The 22,217-nt window shown below is 50.3% G+C and overlaps 1 protein-coding gene and 1 pseudogene across 1 annotated transcript; both read left to right on the top strand.

Moving 5' to 3' along the window:
- The first annotated feature begins 6,836 nt into the window (after positions 1–6,836).
- On the top strand, positions 6,837–10,161 carry LOC130035464 (patr class I histocompatibility antigen, A-2 alpha chain-like). The gene is made up of 8 exons (XM_056127189.1): positions 6,837–6,928; positions 7,211–7,480; positions 7,657–7,935; positions 8,499–8,774; positions 8,886–9,002; positions 9,425–9,457; positions 9,593–9,638; positions 9,786–10,161. The coding sequence occupies exons 1-7, from the start codon at positions 6,862–6,864 to the stop codon at positions 9,613–9,615; spliced, it is 1,065 nt and encodes a 354-aa protein (XP_055983164.1). The 5' UTR covers positions 6,837–6,861; the 3' UTR covers positions 9,616–9,638; positions 9,786–10,161.
- Positions 10,162–15,954: 5,793 nt separating this feature from the next.
- LOC130036041 (class I histocompatibility antigen, Gogo-B*0201 alpha chain-like) lies at positions 15,955–21,364 on the top strand (annotated as a pseudogene).
- Positions 21,365–22,217: the final 853 nt, after the last annotated feature.

Raw genomic sequence — 22,217 nt, 5'->3', positions numbered from 1 at the left:
TGAGACACCTTAGCTCAAAGGGTTGAAGCCTAGGCTGTGGTGCAGCAAGCCCAGGCTCACCCAGACTGTGAGGTCCCCTGACCAGCCCTGGGAGCAGCCCCCAAGCACAGAGCCTGGAATAATCCTGAGCATAGCGGGGTATAGTTCCCCCACCCTGTACCAAATGAGCAGATATAAAGAAAGGGAGAGATCCTGTAGGAGAACCACAGACAACCGCTCCTGAAATGGGGGGAAAGGTCTGTGTGTCCTTATTGACAGTAACTGCATCCTCACACCTCTGCCTACTTTGTTGCATTTTCACTGGTCTGTTACATGCCCTCTCCTGCTGCCCCATGTGGGTCTCTAAGCCCACCAGAGTTCAGCCCTGCTCTCCCACAGGCCATTTCCCAGTCAGGTCACTCTCTTCCCTCCTCGAAGCTGCCTCACTTCCTCCTCCCTCTGCCAACCAGTCAGGTCCCTCCCCATCGCCATGCTCAGTGATGAGTTTATCTGATATTCTATTCACTGTTTTGGTTTTTTGGTCACACCTAAATGTACTCAGGGATTACTCCTGGCTCTGTGCTGTACTCAGGGATCACTCCTGGTGGGGTTCAGGTGACCATGTGGGCTGTCAGGGATAGAACCCTGATCAGTGATGAACAAGGCAATCACCTTATTTAGTCTGTCTGGTCCCTATATCACTTTCACCCCGTATAAACAGTCTGAGGAGAGAACGGCTCCATCATCTCCCCACTCTCTCATCAGGACCTGGGTGCTCTTTCCCCCCAGGGAGGGGCAGGACAGCAATGGTCCTACCCTGCCCAAGGCCCCTCTCAACTTGGGACAGGATTGGGGCCTGGAAAAGATACTAAATAAAAAAACATTTTTTAAAGCTTCCAAATTACTCCAATGTCAGCCCCATGTCCTCTCCTACCTGCTGTCTCTTGTCTCCCATACGGGTGCCAAGAGGGAGCCCAGGGCTCACCCATGGGAGCCTAGGTCCCCACTGACCACATTCACCTATGATCCTCATTAACACAACACATTTGAGTTCATATCTTCCTACCAAATTGACATTTATTTTCACAAATGTATATAAAACATGTTTCAGAAGCCTAATAGATCTGTTAAGACTGACGTCCCCAATATTCATGTTCCCCATTTCCTGAAGCAACCAGTGCTTTCCTTTTTTAGGTGACTCTCATTGTTCTACAATTGACTGTCCAAATTTACGTAACAGAATTATCAGAAATACCATTTCCATATGTGTATAAAGCTTAATTTTTCCATATGCATCATATAAAACTACAGATTAAAGTCTGAAGAAAATATGAAAATCCAGCTAGTTCTGATAAGACAGAGAAGACACTTTGAACACATACAATGTAAAGGATTCACTCTTCCACAACATCATTTATCTTCTTAATTAGTTTTGTCCTTTTTCCCTTTTATTTAGGGAAGGGGCTCTCGAGCAGTGCTCAGGAGGCCTCTGGGCAAGCTCTAGGGTCTCGAGTACAACACCAGTGATTCTCTGAGGCCCATGTGTGCCGCACAGAACTCAACTGCATGCGCCTTTTAATCCCTGAAACACTTTTTTGAGAGAAGAGTTTGTGTAACCAACATGATTTACAAGTTGTTCATTATACAATTATTTCAGGAAATCCATGCTCCAATGCCAATTCCACGACCAGTGTGACTTTCCCTTCACCAAAGTCCTAGTTTCCCATCCACTCCCTCAGCCTGCCCCCTTAGCAGGCACAGAGAAATTCAATTCCTATTGCTTGTTGCAACACATGCTAAAAGATAAATTATTTCTGCATTAAATAATTTCCTTTGTAATGGAGGTTCTTGCTGGGATGAACGGGGTGACACATGCACTCTAATTCTCTGAGGTCACACAGGTGGACTGGCTCTCTGAGGTTTCACACACGCTCTGGCTCTGAAATTGCACATGTCAGCTGTGGTGTCGGCACCCTTGGCTGCACTGATCATTACTTTGGTCTCACACATTGGCATTTCCTCCCCATCCACAAGCCTGGCCCCCTAGTGGACACAAAATAATTTACTTTATATTGCTTGTTACAACAGGAACTGTCACTGTCACTGTCCTCTCGTTGTTCATCGATTTGCTCGAGCGAGCCCAGTAACGTCTTCACTGTGACAATTGTTACTGTGTTTGGCATTTCGAATACGTCACGGGGAGCTTGCCAGGCTTTGCCGTGCAGGCGAGATACTCTCGGTAGCTTGCCGTGTTCTCCGAGAGGGGCAGAGGAATCGAACTCAGGTCTGCCATGTTGGCTGCATGAAAGGCAAATGCCCTACCCGCTGTGCTATCGCTCCAGCCCTACAATAGGAAAGTGTTGGGAAATAGAATATCAATATCAATAGAAATCAATCTGTGATCATTGTTCTACCTCACAATGGTGTTACTAAAGCCACTGTCTAACGGTTTACTGGACTGTTCTCTGCAACTGAGCCTTCTGTGCTACTATTTTTGCTCACTGGGCTTGTTGGGCTTCCAACAACATTATAATTTTTTAGTGTTTTTATTGAATCACTGTATGGCAGACAATTACAAAGCTGTTCATGAATGAATTTCAGTCATACAGTATTCCAACACCCATCCCTCCACCATCCCATCCATCTCAGCACTAGTGACCCCAGGTTCCCTCCCATCACTCCCTACCCTTCATCCCCTTCCTGCCTCTATAGCAGACACTTCACTTTTCTCTCTCTCTCTCTTGCTCACCCTCCCTAGTCTCTCTCTCTCTCTCTAGCTCTCTCTCAGGCATTGTAGTTTGCAGTATTCTATACAACTTTTTATCAAATCTGCTGTTTTTCTACTGGATGGAATCAAGTAGCTCAAACTACTTTGAAATGTGCTATCGTTCCAGAAGATGGAACCATTTGGTGGCTTGGTAGCTTGATGAGGTTCAGTTGTTGACCTGGGCCATTTCTATGCCTGAAGTTTTGGGTGTGGGTGGGAGCTGTTGGCCTCAGTGCAGGGGAGGGTGGCTGGGGTGTTTGGGGAATCTGCCCAAGCCCATTCTGAGGAGGGCCCAGAGTACTCAGCACTGACTGGTCTACATGAAAGATTGAGCAGTTTGGCATTCTTTATAAGATTACTCAAAGAGATACCATCTGACACCACAGAGGCTGGCCCACATCCAAAAGAACAAAAGCAACCGGTGTTGGCGCAGATGTGGGGAAAAGGGGACTCTCCTTCACTGCTGGTGGGAATGCTGACTGGTTCAGCCCTTTTGGAAAACAGTATGGTCGCTTCTCAAAAAATTAGAAATTGATCTTCCTTTTGACCGAGCCATACCCCTTCTGGGAATATACCCCAGAGAGGGGAAAAAAGTATAGTAGAAATGACATCTGCACTTGTATGTTCATGGCTGCACTGTTTACAATAGCCAAAATCTGGGAAAAACCCGAATACCTAAGAGCAGACAACTGGTTGAAGAAACTCTGGTATATTTACACAATGGAATACTATGCAGCTGTTAGAAAAGATGAAGTCATGAAATTTGCATATAAGTGGATCAACATGGAAAGTATCATGCCAAGAGAAATGAGTCAGAAAGAGAGGGACAGACACAGAAAGACTGCACTTATCTGTGGAATGTAAAGGAACAGAATAGGAGACTAACACCCAAGAATAGTAGAGATAAAGACCAGGAGGTTTGCCCCACGGCCTGGAAGCCAGCTTCACATGCTGGAGGAAAAGGCAGCTCAGATAGTGAAGGAAACACTAAGTAAAGGGTGCTGTGAGGACCCTTTCTGGATGGGAGCTGCTGAAAATAGACTATTGACAGAACATGATGGTCACTCAAACCTCTATTGCAAACCACAATACCCAAAAGGAGAGAGAGAACAAAAGGGAATGCCCTGCCACAGAGTTCGGGTGGGGATGGGAAGAAAGTGGGGGGTGGGAGGGATACTGAGATCATTGGTGGTGGAGAATGGGCACTGGTGGAGGGGTGGGTAACCGATCATTGTATGACTGAAATGCAAACACGAACGTTTGTAAGTATGTAATAGTACCTCACAGTGATTCACTAATAAATAAATAATAAAAATTTTAAAAAGAAAAAGAAAAAAAGGATTACTCAAAGAACTGGACCATTTCTATGCTGAAGATATAAAAACTGTTGGGAACTAGATAATAAAGGATATGGACAAGATAGGTCCTTTATGGGAACTTTCAACCCAGAATGGTGGTGCTAGAAGTGGACTAATGCCCCAGTAGGGAAGGGGTGTAAATGTATTTGCTCTATCTCTGCTTCCTCTCCTGAAGGAATCTCCCCTTGAGAAAGCCCATTACAAAGATGTTTTTCCCCATGAACCAATTAATCACTTAATCACTTAACTTCCCGTTAGTCGTCGATTTGCTCGAGCGGGCGCCAGTAAAGTCTCCATTTGTCCCTGTCGCGTGCTAATGTAGCCCAATGGCATCTGTTCGCTCTGGGAACATGAGGAGCCTCAAACCGATCGTTCATGATCTTGATGAAGAAGTCTGACCATCTGGTAGGTGGGCGGCCACGCGGTCTTTTGACATCCCGTGGAATCCAGTCGGTAACAGCTCTAGTCCAGCGGTCGTCTTTAAATCTCATTACGTGACCAGCCCATCTGATTTTTGACACCTTGGCAAACGAGACAGCGTCCCTGATTCTTGATCGTCGACGGATGTCCGAACTCCGGATTCTTTCTCTCATTTGAGTGAAACGTGATATTCCAAGCATAGCTCTTTCAATGCTTCTTTGGGAGACCCGAAGAGCATTCTCATCCTGTTTGCGTAGGGCCCAGGTCTCAGAGGCATATGTTAATGCAGGAAGAATAGTGGAATCAAAGAGATGTGCCCAGAGCTGGAGGTTCTTCGTCCTCTTAGCTATTTCTTCAACGTTCTTGAAAGCGTTCCAAGCCGCTCTCTTCCTCCTGCGCAGCTCGGGTGCCAGGTCATTTGTCATGTTGACTTCTCGACCTAGGTACACATAGCTGTTGCATTTGGAGATGGTCGTTCCATTGAGAGCGAATAGGGCGTCAGGAACGAGGCTGTTTCTCATAAACATTGTCTTCGTAAGATTCAGCTGTAGTCCTACCTTTCCACACTCACGGTCAAAGTCGGCCAGCATTTGTGCCGCTTGGCTGATGTTTGGTGTTATTAAAACAATGTCATCAGCAAAGCGGAGGTGGTGTAGTTGTCGACCATCTATCTTCACTCCCATTCCTTCCCATTCCAGTCATCGCATGATGTTCTCGAGGGTGGCATTGAAGAGTTTTGGTGAAATGGTATCACCCTGCCGAACCCGTCTCTTGACATCAATGATTACTTCTTTGTAGAATGGTGAGATCCTGGTAGTGAATCCGCAATACAGCTCATGGAGGATCTTGATGTATTGGGCTTGAATGTCCTGATTGGCTAGGGCTTCAATGACCACTTCCGTCTCGACAGAATCAAAGGCCTTCTTTAAATCAATGAACGTTAGACAGAGCGGCATCTTGAACTCCCGAGAAACCTCAATGAGCTTGGTTATGGTGTGGATATGGTCGATGGTGCTGAATCCTTTGCGGAACCTGGCTTGCTCGCATGGTTGTCCTTCATCTAGTGTTCTGCCAATCCTATTTAGGATGACTCGAGTGAACAACTTGTAGATGACAGACAATAGGCAGATCAGGCGATAGTTGCCAATGTCATGGATGTCTCCCTTCTTGAACAGTAGTACAGTCCTGCTGGTTTTCCATTGGGATGGAAACTTGCATTCAGACAGGTAGCGTGTGAAGAGCCGAGTCAGCATATTGATGAGTACTGAAGGCAGGTTCTTCAGGTGTTCAGGTCTGATCTTGTCTGGGCCAGGTGCTGTTTGTTTTTTTTTTACTGATGAAATGGCGTGTCGGATTTCGGAAGGGAGAACGTTGGGAACGACATATCCATCCTGTGGAATTTGGTATGTCGGCAAGTGGACATGGCTATCGAAGAGATCTGAGTAGAAGTCATGGATAATCTCCTCCATTGCCATTCTGGAGGACGTGATGGATCCATCAGGACGTTGGAGGTCAGTCATCTTGGTCTTGTAGTTGGCGAAGGACAGGCGGGCGTTACGAATACTTTTCCCGGCTTCTGCCGCATCTACCAGCACTTCTGCTCTTCTCTCTTTGAGGTCTTCCTTGATCACATCAAGATGAACCAATTAAACCCCAAATTATAAAAGCATAATATTAACTGTCTTCCTGTATCTATACAAAAAGGACATTGCTTTAAAGTAAACTATTCAAAGACATAAGGAGAAAAGAAAGGCAATATTTCATTCATACGTATAAAATCAGATCTCTGAGGAATCTGACCTTACAAGTTAACAGAGTCTGATTAGGGGGAAAAGCTGATTAACTGATTGGGGAGGAGAGTGTAGGGAAGAGTTTACAGAAAAAACACAATGGAATAGAAGTGCCTCAGGAGCACTGTGATAAACCTGAGTTCCTTGTGGCAAGGGAAACAAGACATACCAATCTCATCCTAAAATGTTTAGAGCTACATTCCAATAAACACAGAGGAATGGAGGTGCTTCAGGAGCACTGTGATGGGTATCACCCTAAAAACCTGAGTTCCCTGTGACAGAGGAGAGTAGGCATACCACTGTTATCCTACAAGGGAGTAGGTGTGAGAGCAAAGTCCCAGGTCCCTGTTGCTCCCAGAGTCCCCAGGGTGGTGTGTTTGGGGCCTGATCAGGCCTATTCTCAGTTTCACTTTTACCTCAACAACCTGTGTCAGAGCCTTCTGCCCGGATACTCGTGACGTGTCCCCAGTCCTCACTCCCATTGGGTGTCGCTGTGTAGCCATCAGCGAAACTGATGGGGGATCTCAAACAGTATGAACTTTGGACTATGAGGGAGCCTCGACCCCTCCTGCTGCTGCTCTTGGGGGCCCTGACCCTGACCCAGACCTGGGCGGGTGAGTTCGGGGTCGGGAGGGGAGTTCGTTGAGGAGGGGGAAGGGCGGGGACTGCCAAGCATTGATGAGCAGGACCCCCGAGAAGGAGTTTCTCCGATTTCCTGCCCGGTTTGTCCCGGCCAAATGTATCTCCTTGTCCACCAAACCTTCAGCTACTCACACGTCCCTAAGTGTCGCCCTTCTCGGTCCCTCCCCCGCTTTACCGTCTCCCGAGCCCTGACCCTGACCCGGATCGTGCGCGGCTGCGGGTCTGGCAGGGTCTCACCCCTTCCCCTCCCCCAGGCCCCCACTCCCTGCGGTATTTCCAAACCGCCGTGTTCCGGCCCGGCCACGAGGAGCCCCGCGTCATCATTGTTGGCTATGTGGACGACACGCAGTTCGTGTGCTTCGACAGCGACTCGGCGAGTTCGAGGATGGAGCCGCGAGCGCCGTGGGTGGAGCACGAGGGACCCGAGTACTGGGAGGAGGAGACGCGGGTCGCCAAGATCAATGCGAAGAATTACCGAGTGAGCCTGAGCAACCTGCTCGGCTACTACAACCAGAGCGACGTGGGTGAGCGCAGCCGGGCAGGGACGAGCCAACACAGGGACGGGACGGGTCAGCCTGACGCGGGTCCGAGCGTCCCCGAGGCTGAGGGACCCGCCCCGGACCCTGGACCTGGAGGCGCCTGCGGGGACCGGGCTTAGTTTCGGTTTCGGTTCAGGATTAATCTGTGCGGGACGGGTCAGACTCTCACACCCTCCAGAGCTTGTACGGCTGCGACGTGGGGTCCAACGGGCGCCTCCTGCGCGGGTACTACCAATCCGCCTACGACGGCGCCGACTACCTCGCCCTGAACGAGGACCTGCGCTCCTGGACGGCGGCGGAGGGCACGCAGGCTTGGCGAACCCAGCAAAAGTGGGAGCAGGCGGGTCAGGCTGAGCACTGGAGTAGCTATGTGGAGGACACATGCGTGCAGGAGCTCCGCAGATACCTGGAGAACGGGAAGGACGCGCTGCTGCGCCCAGGTACCGGGTCCCCAGAGAGTGAGGAATCCTGGCCTGGGCGGGGGGGGGGGGGGGGTGGGGGGGGGTCGATTTCCCACAGGGGGTAAGATACTGGCGTTCACTGTCAGAACGCCCCCCCCTTCTTCAGTCAGGAGAGGGATGAATCCCCCTGGTTTCCATGTTCGGTACCATAGAGGCCCACCCTCCCGGCAGGCCCACCCTGTGTGCTCAGAAACAAGAGAGACCCCAGTGTCCCTGGGGGAGGGTCGACCTTCTCTGAAATAACGAATGTGGATTCCCAGGGACCCGACAGCCATCTATGAACTTTCTCAGATCTTAACTCTGACTCCTGCTTCTCTCAGTCACTCACCCTCCACCCAGGGCAGGAACAGAGTCAGGTCTCTTGAGAGACCTGAGCTTCCTACCCAAACCCTGTTGGAGAATTTTCTGAGGAATAGCATTTTATCCAGTTTCTCCAGCCAAGCTTGTCTACGGATTTTTGCCTCCTATTCCAAACCAATTATCTTGTTCAAGCTCATTGTGAAGTGACCCAAAGTGTGAATTTTCTCATTTTTTCTCCTCAGAAGCCCCCAGAAGACACATAACCCACCACCCCTTCTCTGACCATGAGGTCATCCTAAAGTGCTGGGCCCTGGGCTTCTACCCTGCCGAGATCACCATGACCTGGCAGCGTGATGGGGAGGACCTGACCCAGGACACAGAGCTGATGGATACAAGGCCTTCAGGGGATGGAACCTTCCAGAAGTGGGCGGCTGTGGTGGTTCCTTCTGGAGAGGAGCAGAGATACACGTGCCGTGTGCAGCACCAGGGGCTGCCAGAGCCTGTCACCCTGAGATGGGGTAAGGAGGGGGATGGGGCATAGAGCCTGTTCTCAGGGGAATCAAGGTTGGCCCCTTTGGGGAACTATTTATGAGGCTGGGGGTCAGACCCTCTCCTTCCTTCCTTCCCAGCACCCCCTTCTCAGTTCACCATCCTCATTGTGGGCATCATTGTTGGCCTGGCTCTCTTCGAGGCTGTGGTCATTGGAGCTATAGTGGCATTTGTGATCAACAGGAAGAAGCGCTTAGGTAAGATGGGGAAAACGGATGGTGGAAATCTGTTCAAGTCTTGAATCTTGTCCCACTTCGGGGGTCCCCCCGTATTAGTTCTTCTGCCTCATTAGCAAGAGCACCACCCGCCACTGTGCTGCTGCTCACACTCCCCCTGTGTGTGCCGCTCTCAGGTTTGCTCATGAAAGACACTTTCACCTCCATAAACTGGGGATCATCCTGGTTCTCAGGATCCCAGGTCACAGGGACTGTCCCTGCTGAGCACAGACCACCAGGAGGAGGCTGGTCAGTCAGGAGCTTCTCCTTCCTGCATGTTTTCTGGTCCTGCCCTCAGTCTTCAGAGTTCTGATGCTTCCCTGGAGTCCGGGCCTAGAGAGCTGCTCTGTGGCCTCAGGACCCAGTGCTCTCCCTGACCTTCCCTGGATGTTTCCTTCCCGCAGGTGAGAAAGAAAAACAGTACATTCAGGCTGCAAGTAAGTGTGGGCAGGGCTGGGGTCCTCGAATTCTGGGGACAGAGATCGGAGCCCCTGAGGAGCTCTCACACCCCTGGTACCTCCTCTAATCCCACCCCTGGGGCTCTGACTTGTCCTGTTTGTTCTTCCTCATAGATCGACAGTTCCCAGGGCTCTGAGGAGTCTCTCATGAACCCTAGAGGTGAGACTCTGGAGGCTGGAGTGGGCGGGATTGGACAGAGGGGACAGGACTGGGTTTGGGCGTTCTTGGAGAGGAATGCTGGGCGCTTGCTCAGGATGTCACCACATTTACGACTCACCTGAGTCTCTTTATTCTTTTCTCTCACAGAGCGAGACAGCTGCCCCTCTGGGTTTCCTCACATCTCAGTGTTGTGACTCAAGAACAGCTGATTCTCTTTCTGCCACGGGATCTGTACATGACTGTGTCTTCACATACTGTGAGGGGGGCAGCTAGTCACCCCTGCCCACCGGGCCTTCCCCAAACTGACCTGTGTTCTCTTCCCTGATGCTATTGGCTGTGCCAGCAGAGACAGGACTCAGCTGTCTCCCTCTGTGTTAGCTTCTTGTTTTCCTGAAAAAGTTTCTCCCTTACTGAAATCAGCATCTGATTTGCATTTTTCTAATCCCTGTTTTGTAGGATTGAGGGGTTAATAAAGGAAATCCCTGAAATTTGAGAAGGAACAAATAAAAATCCTGAGACCTTTCATGTGTTTTCTGTTTTGATTTGAGTCTGTCCCTGATGTGACAGGAGAGGCTGTGAGGGGATGGGCAGGGACAGACCTGTGCCCTGTCTGTCTCTCTCAGTCACTGTGGGCTTTGATGTGGTCACTCATCGGTCTGGGTCATTTCTCCTTCTCCTTGTCCTGGTCCCTCAGTAGCACCTCGTCCCACAGGCCCTTGCGCACAGAGACTCAATCACATCACACACAGCCTCATCCTGTCCCAGGACCATGGGCAGCGAGGGCTTCTGTGCTGGTCAGTCTAGGCTCAGGCCTGGGTCTGCTCCTCAGCCCCATCTGGGTGTTTCTTTGTTGCTTCTGTGCAGGAGGCTGCCTGTTCTCTTGTCCATACATTCATAGCTCATTCTCTCAGTGTGTGTCCCCATCTCTGAGCCTCAGGAGGCATTTGCCTGTCACTGTCTCCTCAAGGCCCAGCAGGACCACTGCACACAGGAGTCTCTGGTATCGAAATATGAGTGTTCATATGATCATAGAAAATGTGATCTGTGAGCCAAAGTTGCTCTCCTTTGGAGAAAGAAAGTGCTGTGTGCTGTGGGATGCCAGTGTGGGAGGGAAGTAAAGTGAGGGTGAGAAGCATTTGTGAGGAAAATGGAGGTGACATTGATGTGACTTGGAGTAGACATTGTAGCTGCCACAGCACAGCATGTCGGTTGAGGTTGCATGAATAAGTCAGTGTCTCTACTATGGTCTACACTGATTATCTACCCACTGTGCCAGATATGGGGATGATCAAAGAACAGAGAATGAAAATCAGGCGAAACTTACCAGCCTTGGAGATTTAGTAGGAAGGAACAGACTTACACTGAAAATATAATAATCAAGGCAAGTGTTCTGGTTTGAAATTGGTAATCTCTGGGTAAACAGGACCCACTTATAAGTGTGTGGGGACTGGGACAGTGACTGTTTTCCTTGCCCAGTCAGTATAGCTCCACGGGAAGGTGATGTTTGAGGAAATATGGAAGGATGTGAGGGACTATTTGTATAGGTGTCCAGTGTCAGGCAGGAAATCTCAGTTCAAATGCCAGGGCAGGCATGAGTCTGTCAGGGAAGAGGAGGCAGTGGTGTGGCTGGAGCAGTCACTGAGGTGAGGTCCTGGTGCCCACAGGTCACGAGGCTCCCATGACTCTGGAAGATTTGACTTTTATCTTAGAGGGGCAGCTCCAGACAGGTTTGAATGAAAGTTCAGACTGGTGCAATTGTGTCTGGGTCATTATTCTGGCTGCTGTGCAGATGGACAGGTGAGGGGAGAGTGAGCAGCAGGGAACTGGGAAACTGGTGCAGGTTCCAGGGTAGAGACTTTGGGGGCTTTGGGGTGTGAACAGGTGAAATAATGGAAGTGACTGGATTCTGCAGGCATTTGAAGTTGGACTTTACAGCATTTCCTAATATATGGAATCGAGGTTAGGAGACAGGAGTCAGAGAGAAACCTCAAATGTCAGGCTGTGCAAGTAGAAGTATGGGTGCTTTCACTGGACTAGAGAAAGATTCTGGAAGAAGCTCACTGAGGCAATGACACCAGAGGGTCCAGTCAGGAGGGTGACAACTGAGACCTGTCAGAAAGGCAGGAGAGGTGGGCACCTGTACAGACAAGTCTAGATTCAGGTAGGGTGTCTGGGCTGGGATAACTGTCTCCAACAGTGATATTTAAACCTTGGAGAGGCTGGAGAGATAGCATAGCGGGTAGGGCGTTTGCCTTGCACACGGCCGACCGGGGTTCTATTCCCAGCATCCCATATGGTCCCCTGAGCACCACCAGGAGTAATTCCTGAGTGCAGAACCAGGAGAAACCCCTGTGCATCGCCGGGTGTGACCCAAAAAGCAAAAAAAAAAAAAAAAAAAAAAAACTTGGAGAATGTATGAGGACACCGCAAGAATGATGACTAAAAAACAACAACAAAGATCAAATCCTGAACCCCCAGAGCTAGGCGATCTGACCAGACCTCACAGATGTGACACCGTGTGGAAGGTACAGAGATACGGAGCCACAAATGCCAGTGAGCTGATTGGTTTCTTAAATCTCAGATACTCTGACATGGAGGAAATTCTGTGTTTTAATATGTTTGGAGACTCAAATGAATCTCAGAACCAAGTAGTTCCATGAAGAGACTTTGGAGAGGCCTGAGTATTCAACAAGCCCAAAGCAGTCCTGAGGTTCAGGTATTTGGGGAACCCCTGAATCATTCACTAAAGAGCAGTGTGGGTCAGTGATGCTTAAACTCAGTGTTTCTGGGGCCCTTAGGTACCTCAGACCACTGGGATCACCTTGGGTACTACCAAGGCTACATCCTGGGCTCAGGGAACCAAGAGCTGCTGGGATTTAACCTGGTCCCAAGTGCAAAGCATGGACCTCTAACTCCTTTGTTGCTTTGGAGGGAGGGGGGCGTATGACTCTACAATCACAGATCACTCCTGGCATCCTCAGGAAACCATATGGGGATCAAATCCAGGTTGACCACATGCAAGGTAAGCGTCTCCCCTTGTCCTGTCCCTCAAGCTCCCTCTAACTCCTGTGTTATCTACCTGCTCCCCACATGCCATTTCCCAGTCAGGTCACTCTCTCACCTGTAGGGGCTGTCTCACTCCCTCTTCTCTGTGCCAACCAGTAAGGTACCTCCCCATTCCCCACATTCATGAGATGAGTTTATTTCATTTTTTATTTACTTTCTTGGTTTTTTGGCCACACCTGGCTGTGCTCAGGGATCACTCCTGGTGAGGCTCAGGTGACTATATGGAGTATCAGGGAAGGGATAGGTAAGTGGTGTGCAAGGCAAGTGCCTTACCTGTTTTCCTAACTGTCTGATCCCTGTATTTCACCAAGAATAAACTGTCTCTCAGGAAAGAACAGCTTCATCATCTCCCCACTCTCCACATCAGGACCTGGATGTTCTTTCTCCCCAACGATGTGGTAGGACTGTAGTCCTGCCCATCTACGGCACATCTCAGCTTGGGACAGAACTGGGACCTAATAAATAAACTAAGTAAGTCAAGGGCTGGAGTGATAGCACAGCGGTAGGGCGTTTGCCTTGCACGCAGCCAACATGGCCGACTCGAGTTCGATTCCTCCGCCCCTCTCGGAGAGCCCAACAAGCTACCAAGAGTATCTCGCAGAGAGCCTGGCAAGCTACCCATGACATATTCGATATGCCAAACACAGTAACAACAAAGTCTCCAATGGAGATGTTACTGGGCCCACTCGAGCAAATCGACAAACAACGGGAGGACAGTGACAGTGACAGTGACAAGTAAGTCAAAAGCTTCCAAGATACACCACTGTCAATCCATGTCCTCTTTCACCTGCTGTCTCATGTCTCCCATACTGGTGCCCAGATGGACCCCAGGGCCCACCTGTGAGAGCCAGGATCCTACTGTCCACCGTGCTATTCTCCTGAGACAGCCAGTTTTTAGTCCATCTCTCACTTACTTGACTTCTGATTTTTTCCAAAGTATGTAAAAAATGCTTTTAAAAGCCTAATACATCCACAAAGCTTGAGGTTCCAAATATTCATACACACTCCTCATTTCTTGAAACAGCCAGTTTTTTCCTTTTATGAGATCTCTCATTGTTATCCAAGTTGACTATTTACAATTATATGACACAATTATTAAAAATACCATTCATACATATTTTTCCTGTATATATCAAAACAAAAGATTAAAGGCAGAAGAAAGTATGAAAATCCTGCTAGTTTCTGATGAGACAGAGAAGGAAGATAGTTGGAAAATGTAGCATGGGGGGTATGGTGCCGCCTGCAGGTCAATCTGTAACTGTGAGGCGAGTGCATCAGCAGACTGATGGCACCATCAGACTTTCAGATACCCCAAAATTGCTGCTGTGCCTTTGGCCAGACCCAAAAAAGTTGGGGCAAAGTTTACCAAGAAAGTAAGTGGCCAAAAGTTAGGTATGTGGGAGACACACCCACAAACCGCCTCTGGCTCAGCTATATAATTGGAAGCATGGTCTTTCTGATTCCTGATCAAACTGCTTAATGGGGGGCTGGAGCAATAGTATAGCGGGTAGGGCGTTTGCCTTGCACGCAGCCAACATGGCCAACACAGGTTCGATTCCCAGCACCCCATATGGTCCCCTGAGCACCGCCAGGAGCAATTCCTGAGTGCATGAGCCAGGAGTAACCCCTGAGCATTGCCAGGTGTGACCCAAAATGCAAAAAAAAAAAAAAAAAAAAAAAAAAAAACTGCTTAATGGCCATGATCCCAGAGGCTCAGAAACGAATCTCGGAACCCAAAGGCTTTTGGCAGAAATGCTTCCTGTTTCTGCAATAGGTTACTGACACTGGGCCACTCCAGGTGGGAAGAGGTTTCATGCCTTGGCCTATTCTCCCTGGCGGCCTGGTGACCACCATCCTCCAGAGACCACTGGACAGTCAGGTTTGGGCCTGCAGTGACGAGACACACAGGGCCTCACCAGATGGGGGTGGAACTGGCCCTTTCCTCCCCATCCCAACGAGACCCCGAGCCACTGCCTATAAACGGCCTCTCTGGCTCCTGATCAAGCTGATTAATGGCCATGATGCGGAGACTGAGAAACAAATCTCTAAACCCAGCGGCTTTTGGCAGAAATGCATCTGGACCGCATACAAGATGGCCGCTGCCTCAGATTTTATAGGAAAGCCAGGTATGAGCCGGCAGTGACAGGGCAACTGCAGTCTCATGGGAAGCGGGGGCAGTACCGGTTCGTCCTTCACGCCCTACCAAGGTCACGAGTTGCCCCCCCACAAGTGGCTCTTCAGCACAGCCATAGCTCCAGAGGCAAAAGGACTTAATCCAGAATGCTGCAGGTTGCAGCAGAAAAGTGAATGGACCATGAGTTAAACTACGGCGCCATGCCTCCCTTCCGCCTTCCCCCCCCCCCCCCCCCAGCAGCAGGGTGGCCACCACCTCAGAGCTTATTGGAAAGCCAGGTATGAGCTGGTGGTGATGGGGCAACTGCAGTCTCATGGGAAGGGGGATGGTACCAGCTCGTCCTTCAAGCCCTACCGAGGTCACAAGTTGCCCCCCAACAAGTGGCTCTATGGCATAGCCATAACACAAGACACACAGAAACCAATCCCATAATTATCTGGCTCTTTGCAGAAATCCAAAATCATTATATGATTCCCATAACCAGCTATAGAAAACAAAGTATTTCACAATGCCTTTTCAGCAATTCTGATTGTTGGGGGGGAAATTCTAAACAATAATGGTGCATCTTTTGTCGAAATAATGAATGTAATCAATGTAGAGAAGAGTTAAGTAGAAATCATCTGCCTCACAGGCATTGGGAGGGGTGGGAGGGGGGTATATTGGGGATCTTGGTGGTGAAAAATGAGTATTGGTGAAGGGAAAGGTGTTTGATCATTGTATGACCAAGACTTGAACCTGAAAGCTTTGTAACTTTTCCCACAGTGATTCAATAAATAAAAAAATATAAAAAAATAATAATTCCCTTTGTAGTGGCAGTTCTTGCTGGGATTAACATGGTGGCTCTAGATCTCTGAGATTGCACACAGGTAGGACTGGCTCTCTGAGGTCACACATACTCTCTGGCTCTGAGGTTCCACATGTCAGCTGTGGTGTCAGCACACTTGATTGCACTGCTCATTACTCTAGTTGCACACACAGACATTTCCTCCCGACTCAGAAGCCTGACCCCCTAGTGGGCACAAAATAACTTACTTGATATTGCCGTTGCACGGCAGAGTCTGGTAAGCTCCCCGTGGAGTATTCGATATGCCAAAACCATAAACAACAAGTCTCACGATGGAGACGTTGCTGGTGCCCACTAGAGCAAATCGATGAACAATGGAGGACAGTGCTACGGTGCTACATATTGCTTATTACACTAAGAAAGTATCAGGGCACAAACCAATAGAAGTCAACCTGTGATCACTGTTCTTTCACACAATGATGTTACTAAACCACTGTCTGAGGGTTTGCTGGACAGTTTTGTGCCTCTGAGCCTTCTATGTTACTATTTTTGCTCACTGATCTTGATGGGCTTCTACACATTTTTTAAAAACTTTTTTATTGAATCACTGTGAGATAGACCATTACAAAGCTGTTAACAATTGGATTTCAGTCGTACAGTATTCCAACACCCATTTCTCTGCCAGTGTACATTTCCAGCACCAGTCCCCAGGTTCCCTTCCATCACCCCCGACCCCCTAGACCCCTGCATGCCTCTATGCCAGGTGCTTTTCTTCTCTCTCTCTCTCTCTCTCTCTCTCTCTCTCTCACACACACACACACACACACACACACTCACGCTCTCTCTCCCTGTCCCTTTGGGCATTGTTGTTTGCAATATTCTACAGAATATTTTATCAAATCTGCTGTTTTCCTACTGGGCTGGGGTCAGGTGACTCAAACCACTATGGAATGTGGTGTCGCTCCAGAAACTGGAACCATCTGGTGGCTTGGCAGCTTCATGAACTATCTGGTGGTTTGACAGTTCGGTTGTGGAGTTGGCCATTTCTATGCATGAAAATTTGGGGTGTAGTTGGGAGCTGTTGGCCCCTGGACAGGGGAGGATGCCTGGGGTGTTCCGGAAATCTACCAACCTCATTCTGAGGAGGGCCCAGAGCTCAGCCCTGACTGGTTTACATGGAAGATTTAGCAGCTTGGTGTTCTTCTCAAGATTACTCAAACAACTGGGCCATTGCTATACTTAAAAAAACAAAAACCAAGCCAAAAAATACTGTGGGTGACTAGATAAATAAATAAAAGAGATGGACAAGATAGGTCCTTTATGGGACCTTTCAACTCGGAATGCTGATGCTAGAGGTGGAATATTGCACAGGCAGGGGTGAGGGGGTGTTGGGGGGTTTCCTGTATCTTCTCTATCTCTGCTTCCTCTCCTGAAAGAATCCCCCCCTGAGAAAGCCCATTACAAAGATGTTTTACCCCATGAACCAAGGTCCTTGGATGTGTAAATATTTACCTTGGATAGATTAAAGTTATTAGGTATTTGCCCGAAAAATGTTGTTCTGATGATTATGGATTCTAAGTAATAAATATGATTCACGGAGAACAGTCAGGGCTCAATCCACAGGCTGTGAGCCCCTCACCGCATGCTTTTCTCTCCCATTTCTGCCTCTTTCTTAGTCCTCATGGCATCTGTGGTTCAGGCCTGCTCAGCTGGGACTGATCCACGGCAAAAATCTAATATGGTTTTTCTGCAAAAGACTTTCTAGGGTCTGGTGAGATAGAATAATAGGTAAGGAGCTTGCCTTGCCAGAAACAGGTTCTATTGTCCGCATTCCATATGTTCCCTTGAGCACTGCCAGGAGCAATTCTAGAGTACAGAACCAGTGAGCCTCCCCACCAAAAGACTTCCTGTTAGCATTAATTTGTTGCATATACTATTCCAGTTGAAGTCATTTTCAGGCTTTAACTCTGCAGGAGAGACATTACAGAAGGCAAGGCACTTGCTTTGCATGTGGCCAACAAAGGTTTGATCCGGGGCACCACATATAGTCCCATGAACCTGCCAGAAGTAATCCCTGAGCACTGAGCCAGAAGTTTCCTGAGCACTGACTGGTATGACCAAAAGCCAAAAAAAAAAAAAATCGTCACCACCAACAATAAAAGGCTTTAACTCAGATTCCTCACACGGCAAACACTGATAGGCATAACCTGAATGCACAGAAGCCTCTCTGGGCATCTCACGAACTTGTAAGATTGTAGTGAGATACTGAAATGAAAACCATGGAAAATTCTGAGTCAGTCTCACCCCTGGACACGGGGAGACAGTGTGATAAAGATGCGGGGAGCGAGCAGATGAGAGGGCGAAGTCCGAGGTCCCAGGTGTGGCTCCCAGGGTATGGTGCCGCCAGCAGGTCAATCTGTACCTGTTAGGTGAGTGCATCAGCAGCCTGATGGTACCGTCAGGCCTACAGATACCCCAAAATTGCTGCTGTGCCTTTGGCCAGACCCAAAAAACTTGGGGCAAAGTTTACAAAGAAAGTAAACAGCCAAAAGTTAGGTATGTGGGAGACACACCCGCAAACCACCTCTGGCTCATCTATATAATTGGAGGCATGGCCTCTCTGGTTCCTGATCGAGCTGCTTAACGGCCATGATCCCAGAGGCTCAGAAACGAATCTTGGAACCCAAAAGTTTTTGGCAGAAATGCGTCCTGTTCCTGCAGTAGGTTACTGGCGCTGAGCCACTCCACGTGGGAATAGGTTTCGTGCCTTGGCCTGTTCCCCTTGGCAGCCTGGTGACTGTCATCCTCCAGAGGCCACAGGACAGTAAGGTTTGGCCCTGCAGTGATGAGACACGCAGGGCCTCACCAGATGGGGGTGGAACCGGCCCTTTCCTCCCCATCCCAACGAGACCCCGAGTCACTGCCTACAAACAGCCTCTCTGTCTCCTGATCAAGCTGCTTAATGGCCATGATCCCAGAGACTCAGAAACAAAACTCTAAACCCAGCACTTTTGGCAGTAATGTATCTGGACAGCATACACGGCCATGGCTCCAGAGGCAAAAGGACTTAATCCAGAGCCCAACAGCTTGCAGCAGAAAAGTGAATGGACCATGTGTTAAACTATGGCACCAAGCCTCCCTGGGAGGGAAAGGGTGTTGCTCCATTCTGCTTCCCCAGGAGGGAAAAGGTGTTACTCCATTCTGTCTCGCCCCCACCCCCACCCCACCAGCCGCAAGGTGGCCGCCTCAGAGCTTATTTTCCAATAAGCCAGGTATGAGCCAGCGGTGACAGGGCAACTGCAGTCTCATGGGAAAGGGGACTGTACCGGCTCGTCCTTCATGCCCTATCGAGGTCACAAGTTGCCCCCCACAAGCGGCTCTTCGGCCCGGCCATGGCTCCGGAAGCAAAAGGACTTAATCCAGAGCCAACAGCTTGAGGCAGAAAAATGAATGGACCATGCATTAAACTACAGCGCCTTGCCTCCCCAGGAGGGAAAGGGTGTTGCTCCCGTTCCACCTTTCTCCCCCACCGGCAGCAAGGTGACCGCCGCCTCAGACTTTACTGGAAAGCCAGGTGTGGCTCCCAGTGTCTCCAGGGTGGTGCTAAGGGCAGGAGATCAGGCTGGAGATTCTGGCATCCCCAGAGTTTCACTTCTCTTTCTGTAACCTGTGTCAGCGCCTTCCGCCTGGATACTCCTGACGCCAGCCCTCACTCCCATTGGGCAGAGCTGTCCAGAGCAGCCAATTAGCGTCCACTCGGCTCCGGGTTATATACTGATTGGACTATAGAGAACTCAGAACCCTGATTCCTTCAGTATGTGGGAGCCGCGACCAGTCCTGCTGCTGCTCTCTGGGGCCCTGACCCTGACCCAGACCTGGGCGGGTGAGTGAGGGGCCGGGAGGGGAGTTCGTTGCGGGGTAAGGGTGGGAACTGCAAGGCATTGATGTGCAGGACCCCTGAGAAGGAGTTTCTCCGGTTACCTGCCGGCTCCATCACCACCAAAGTTCCTCCTTGTTCCTCCTTGTTCCTCCAAACTTCAACTCTTCCCGCGCCCCTAAGTCTTGCACTTCTCGGTCCCTCCCGCCTTTCCCGTTTCCCGAGCTCCCTCCCTTTTCCTCACCCTGGACCCGGGGCGCTCCGGGCGGCGGGGAAGGCAGGGTCTCACCCCTTCCCCTCCCCCAGACCCCCACTCCCTGCGGTATTTCCACACCGCCGTGTCTGGCCCGGCGGCGGGGAGCCCCGCTTCATCGACGTTGGCTACGTGGACGACTCGCAGTTCGTGCCCTTCGACAGCGACTCCGTGAGTCCGAGGGCGGAGCTGGAGCAGGAGGGACCCGAGCACTGGGAGCGGGAGACGCGGGTCGCCAAGAACAACGCAAAGAATTACCGAGTGGGCTTGAGCAACCTGCGCGGCTACTACAACCAGAGCGAAGCGGGTGAGCGTGGCCGGGCAGGGACGAGCCAACACAGGGACGGGCCGGGTCGCCCCGAGGCGAGTCCGAGCGTCCCCGAGGCTGAGGGACCCGACCCGGACCCTTGACCCGGAGGAGCCGCGGGGACCGGGCCCAGGTTTCCTTTTCGGTTCGGGGTTATTCTGTGAGGGTCAGACTCTCACACCCTGCAGTTGATGTCCGGCTGCGAAGTGGGGTACGACGGGCTCCTCCTGCGCAGGTACCATCAATCCGCCTACGACGGCGCCAACTACATCGCCCTGAACCCTGAACTAGGACCTGTGCTCCTGGACGGCGGCGGCGGGCACGCAGGCTTGGCGAACCCAGCAAAAGTGGAAGCAGGGGGTGCTGCTGAGTACAACAGGAACTACCTGGAGGACACCTGCCTGCCTTGGCTCCTCAGACACCTGGAAAATAGGAAGGACACGCTGCTACACGCAGGTACCGGGTCCCCAATGGTGAGGACCGTTGACCTCCCCGGGCGGGGCCACTCCCCACAGGGGGTGATATAATGGGGTTCAGTGTCGAAACAGCTTCCTTTCTTCTGTCAAGAGAGGGAGGACGGACATGCCTGGCTTCCATGGTCTGTACCACAGAGACCCAGCCTCCCCTCAGACCCACACTGTGTCCACAGGACCATGAAGGAACTCTGTGCAGAGGGTGGTGGGGAGGGACGACCTTCTCTGAAATAACGAATGTGGGTTCCCTGGGACCTGGCAGCCATCTGTGAACTCTCTCAGATCTTAGCTCTGACTCCTGCTTCTCTCAGTCACTCACCCTCCACCCAGGGCAAGACCAGAGTCAGTGTGTCCTGAGAGACCTGAGCTTCCAACCCAAAAACCTGGTCTAGAACTTCCCAAGAATAGGATTTTATCCAGTTTCTCCAGCCAAGTTTGTGTCTGGATTTTTACCTCCTATTCCAAACCAATTATCCTGTTCAGCCTCATTGTGGAAGTGACCCAAAGTGTGAATTTTCTCATTTTTCCTCCTCAGAAGCCCCCAGAAGACACATAACCCACTGCACATTCTCTGACCGGGAGGTCACCCTGAGGTGCTGGGCCCTGGGCTTCCACCCTGACGAGATCTTCCTGACCTGGCAGTGTGATAGGGAGGACCTGACCCAGGACATAGATAGAGCTGGTGGAGACCAGGCCTTCAGGGGATGGAACCTTCCAGAAGTGGGTGGCTGTGGTGGTACCTTCTGGAGAGGAGCAGAGATACACATGCCGTGTGCAGCACCAGGGGTTGCCAGAGCTTGTCACCCTGAGATGGGGATCACATTTTCTATGATCACATGAACACTCATATCTCGATACCAGAGACTCCTGTGTGCAGTGGTCATGCTGGGCCTTGAGGAGACAGTAAAGGCAAATGCCTCCTGAGGCTCAGAGATGGGGACACACATTGAGAGAATGAGCTATGAATGTGTGGACAAGAGAACAGGTAGCCTCTTGCACAGAAGCAACAAAGAAACACCCAGATGGGGCTGATGAGCAGACCCAGGCTTGAGCCTAGACTGACCAGCACAGAAGCCCTCGCTGCCCATGGTCCTGGGACAGGATGAGGCCATGTGTGAACCTGAGTCCCTGTGAGCAAGGGCCTGTGGGACGAGGTGCTACTGAGGGACCAGGACAATGAGCAGGAGAAATGACCAGACCGATCAGTGACCACATCAAAGCCCACAATGACTGAGACAGAGGCAGACTGGGCACAGGTCTGCTCCCCCCCTCCACCTCCATCCCCTCACAGCCTCTCCTGTCACATCTGGGACAGATTCAAATCAAAACAGAAAACACATGGAAGGAAGATCTCAGGATTTCCATTTGTGCCATCTCAAATTTCAGGGATTTCCTTTATTAACCCCTCAATCCCACAAAACAGGAATTAGAAAAATGCAAATCAGATGCTGATTTGAGTAAGGGCGAAACATTATTCAGGAAAACAGGAAGCTAACACAGATGGAGACAACTGAGTCCTCTCTCTGCTGACACAGCCAAGAGCATCAGAGAAGAAAACGCAGGTCAGTTTGGGGAAAGCCTGGTGGCAGGGGTGGCTAGTTGCCTCCCTCACAGTATGTGACAGGACACAGACAGGCTCAGATCCTGTGGCAGAAAGATAGTCAGCAGTTCTTTGTTTTTTTTTT

Source organism: Sorex fumeus, unplaced genomic scaffold, assembly GCF_029834395.1.
Source record: "Sorex fumeus unplaced genomic scaffold, SorFum_2.1 ptg000063l, whole genome shotgun sequence".
Taxonomy (NCBI): domain Eukaryota; kingdom Metazoa; phylum Chordata; class Mammalia; order Eulipotyphla; family Soricidae; genus Sorex; species Sorex fumeus.
Note: the sequence above shows the minus strand (reverse complement) of the source record. Positions and strands in the feature narration are given on the sequence as shown.

Bases quoted from the DNA above. Each gene is read 5' to 3' on its own strand.
- LOC130035464 (XM_056127189.1), top strand. From the start codon at position 6,862: ATGAGGGAGCCTCGACCCCTCCTGCTGCTGCTCTTGGGGGCCCTGACC. The intron at 7,936-8,498 runs GTACCGGGTCCC...TTTTCTCCTCAG, and splicing joins GGACGCGCTGCTGCGCCCAG to AAGCCCCCAGAAGACACATA. The intron at 9,458-9,592 runs GTAAGTGTGGGC...TCTTCCTCATAG, and splicing joins ACAGTACATTCAGGCTGCAA to ATCGACAGTTCCCAGGGCTC.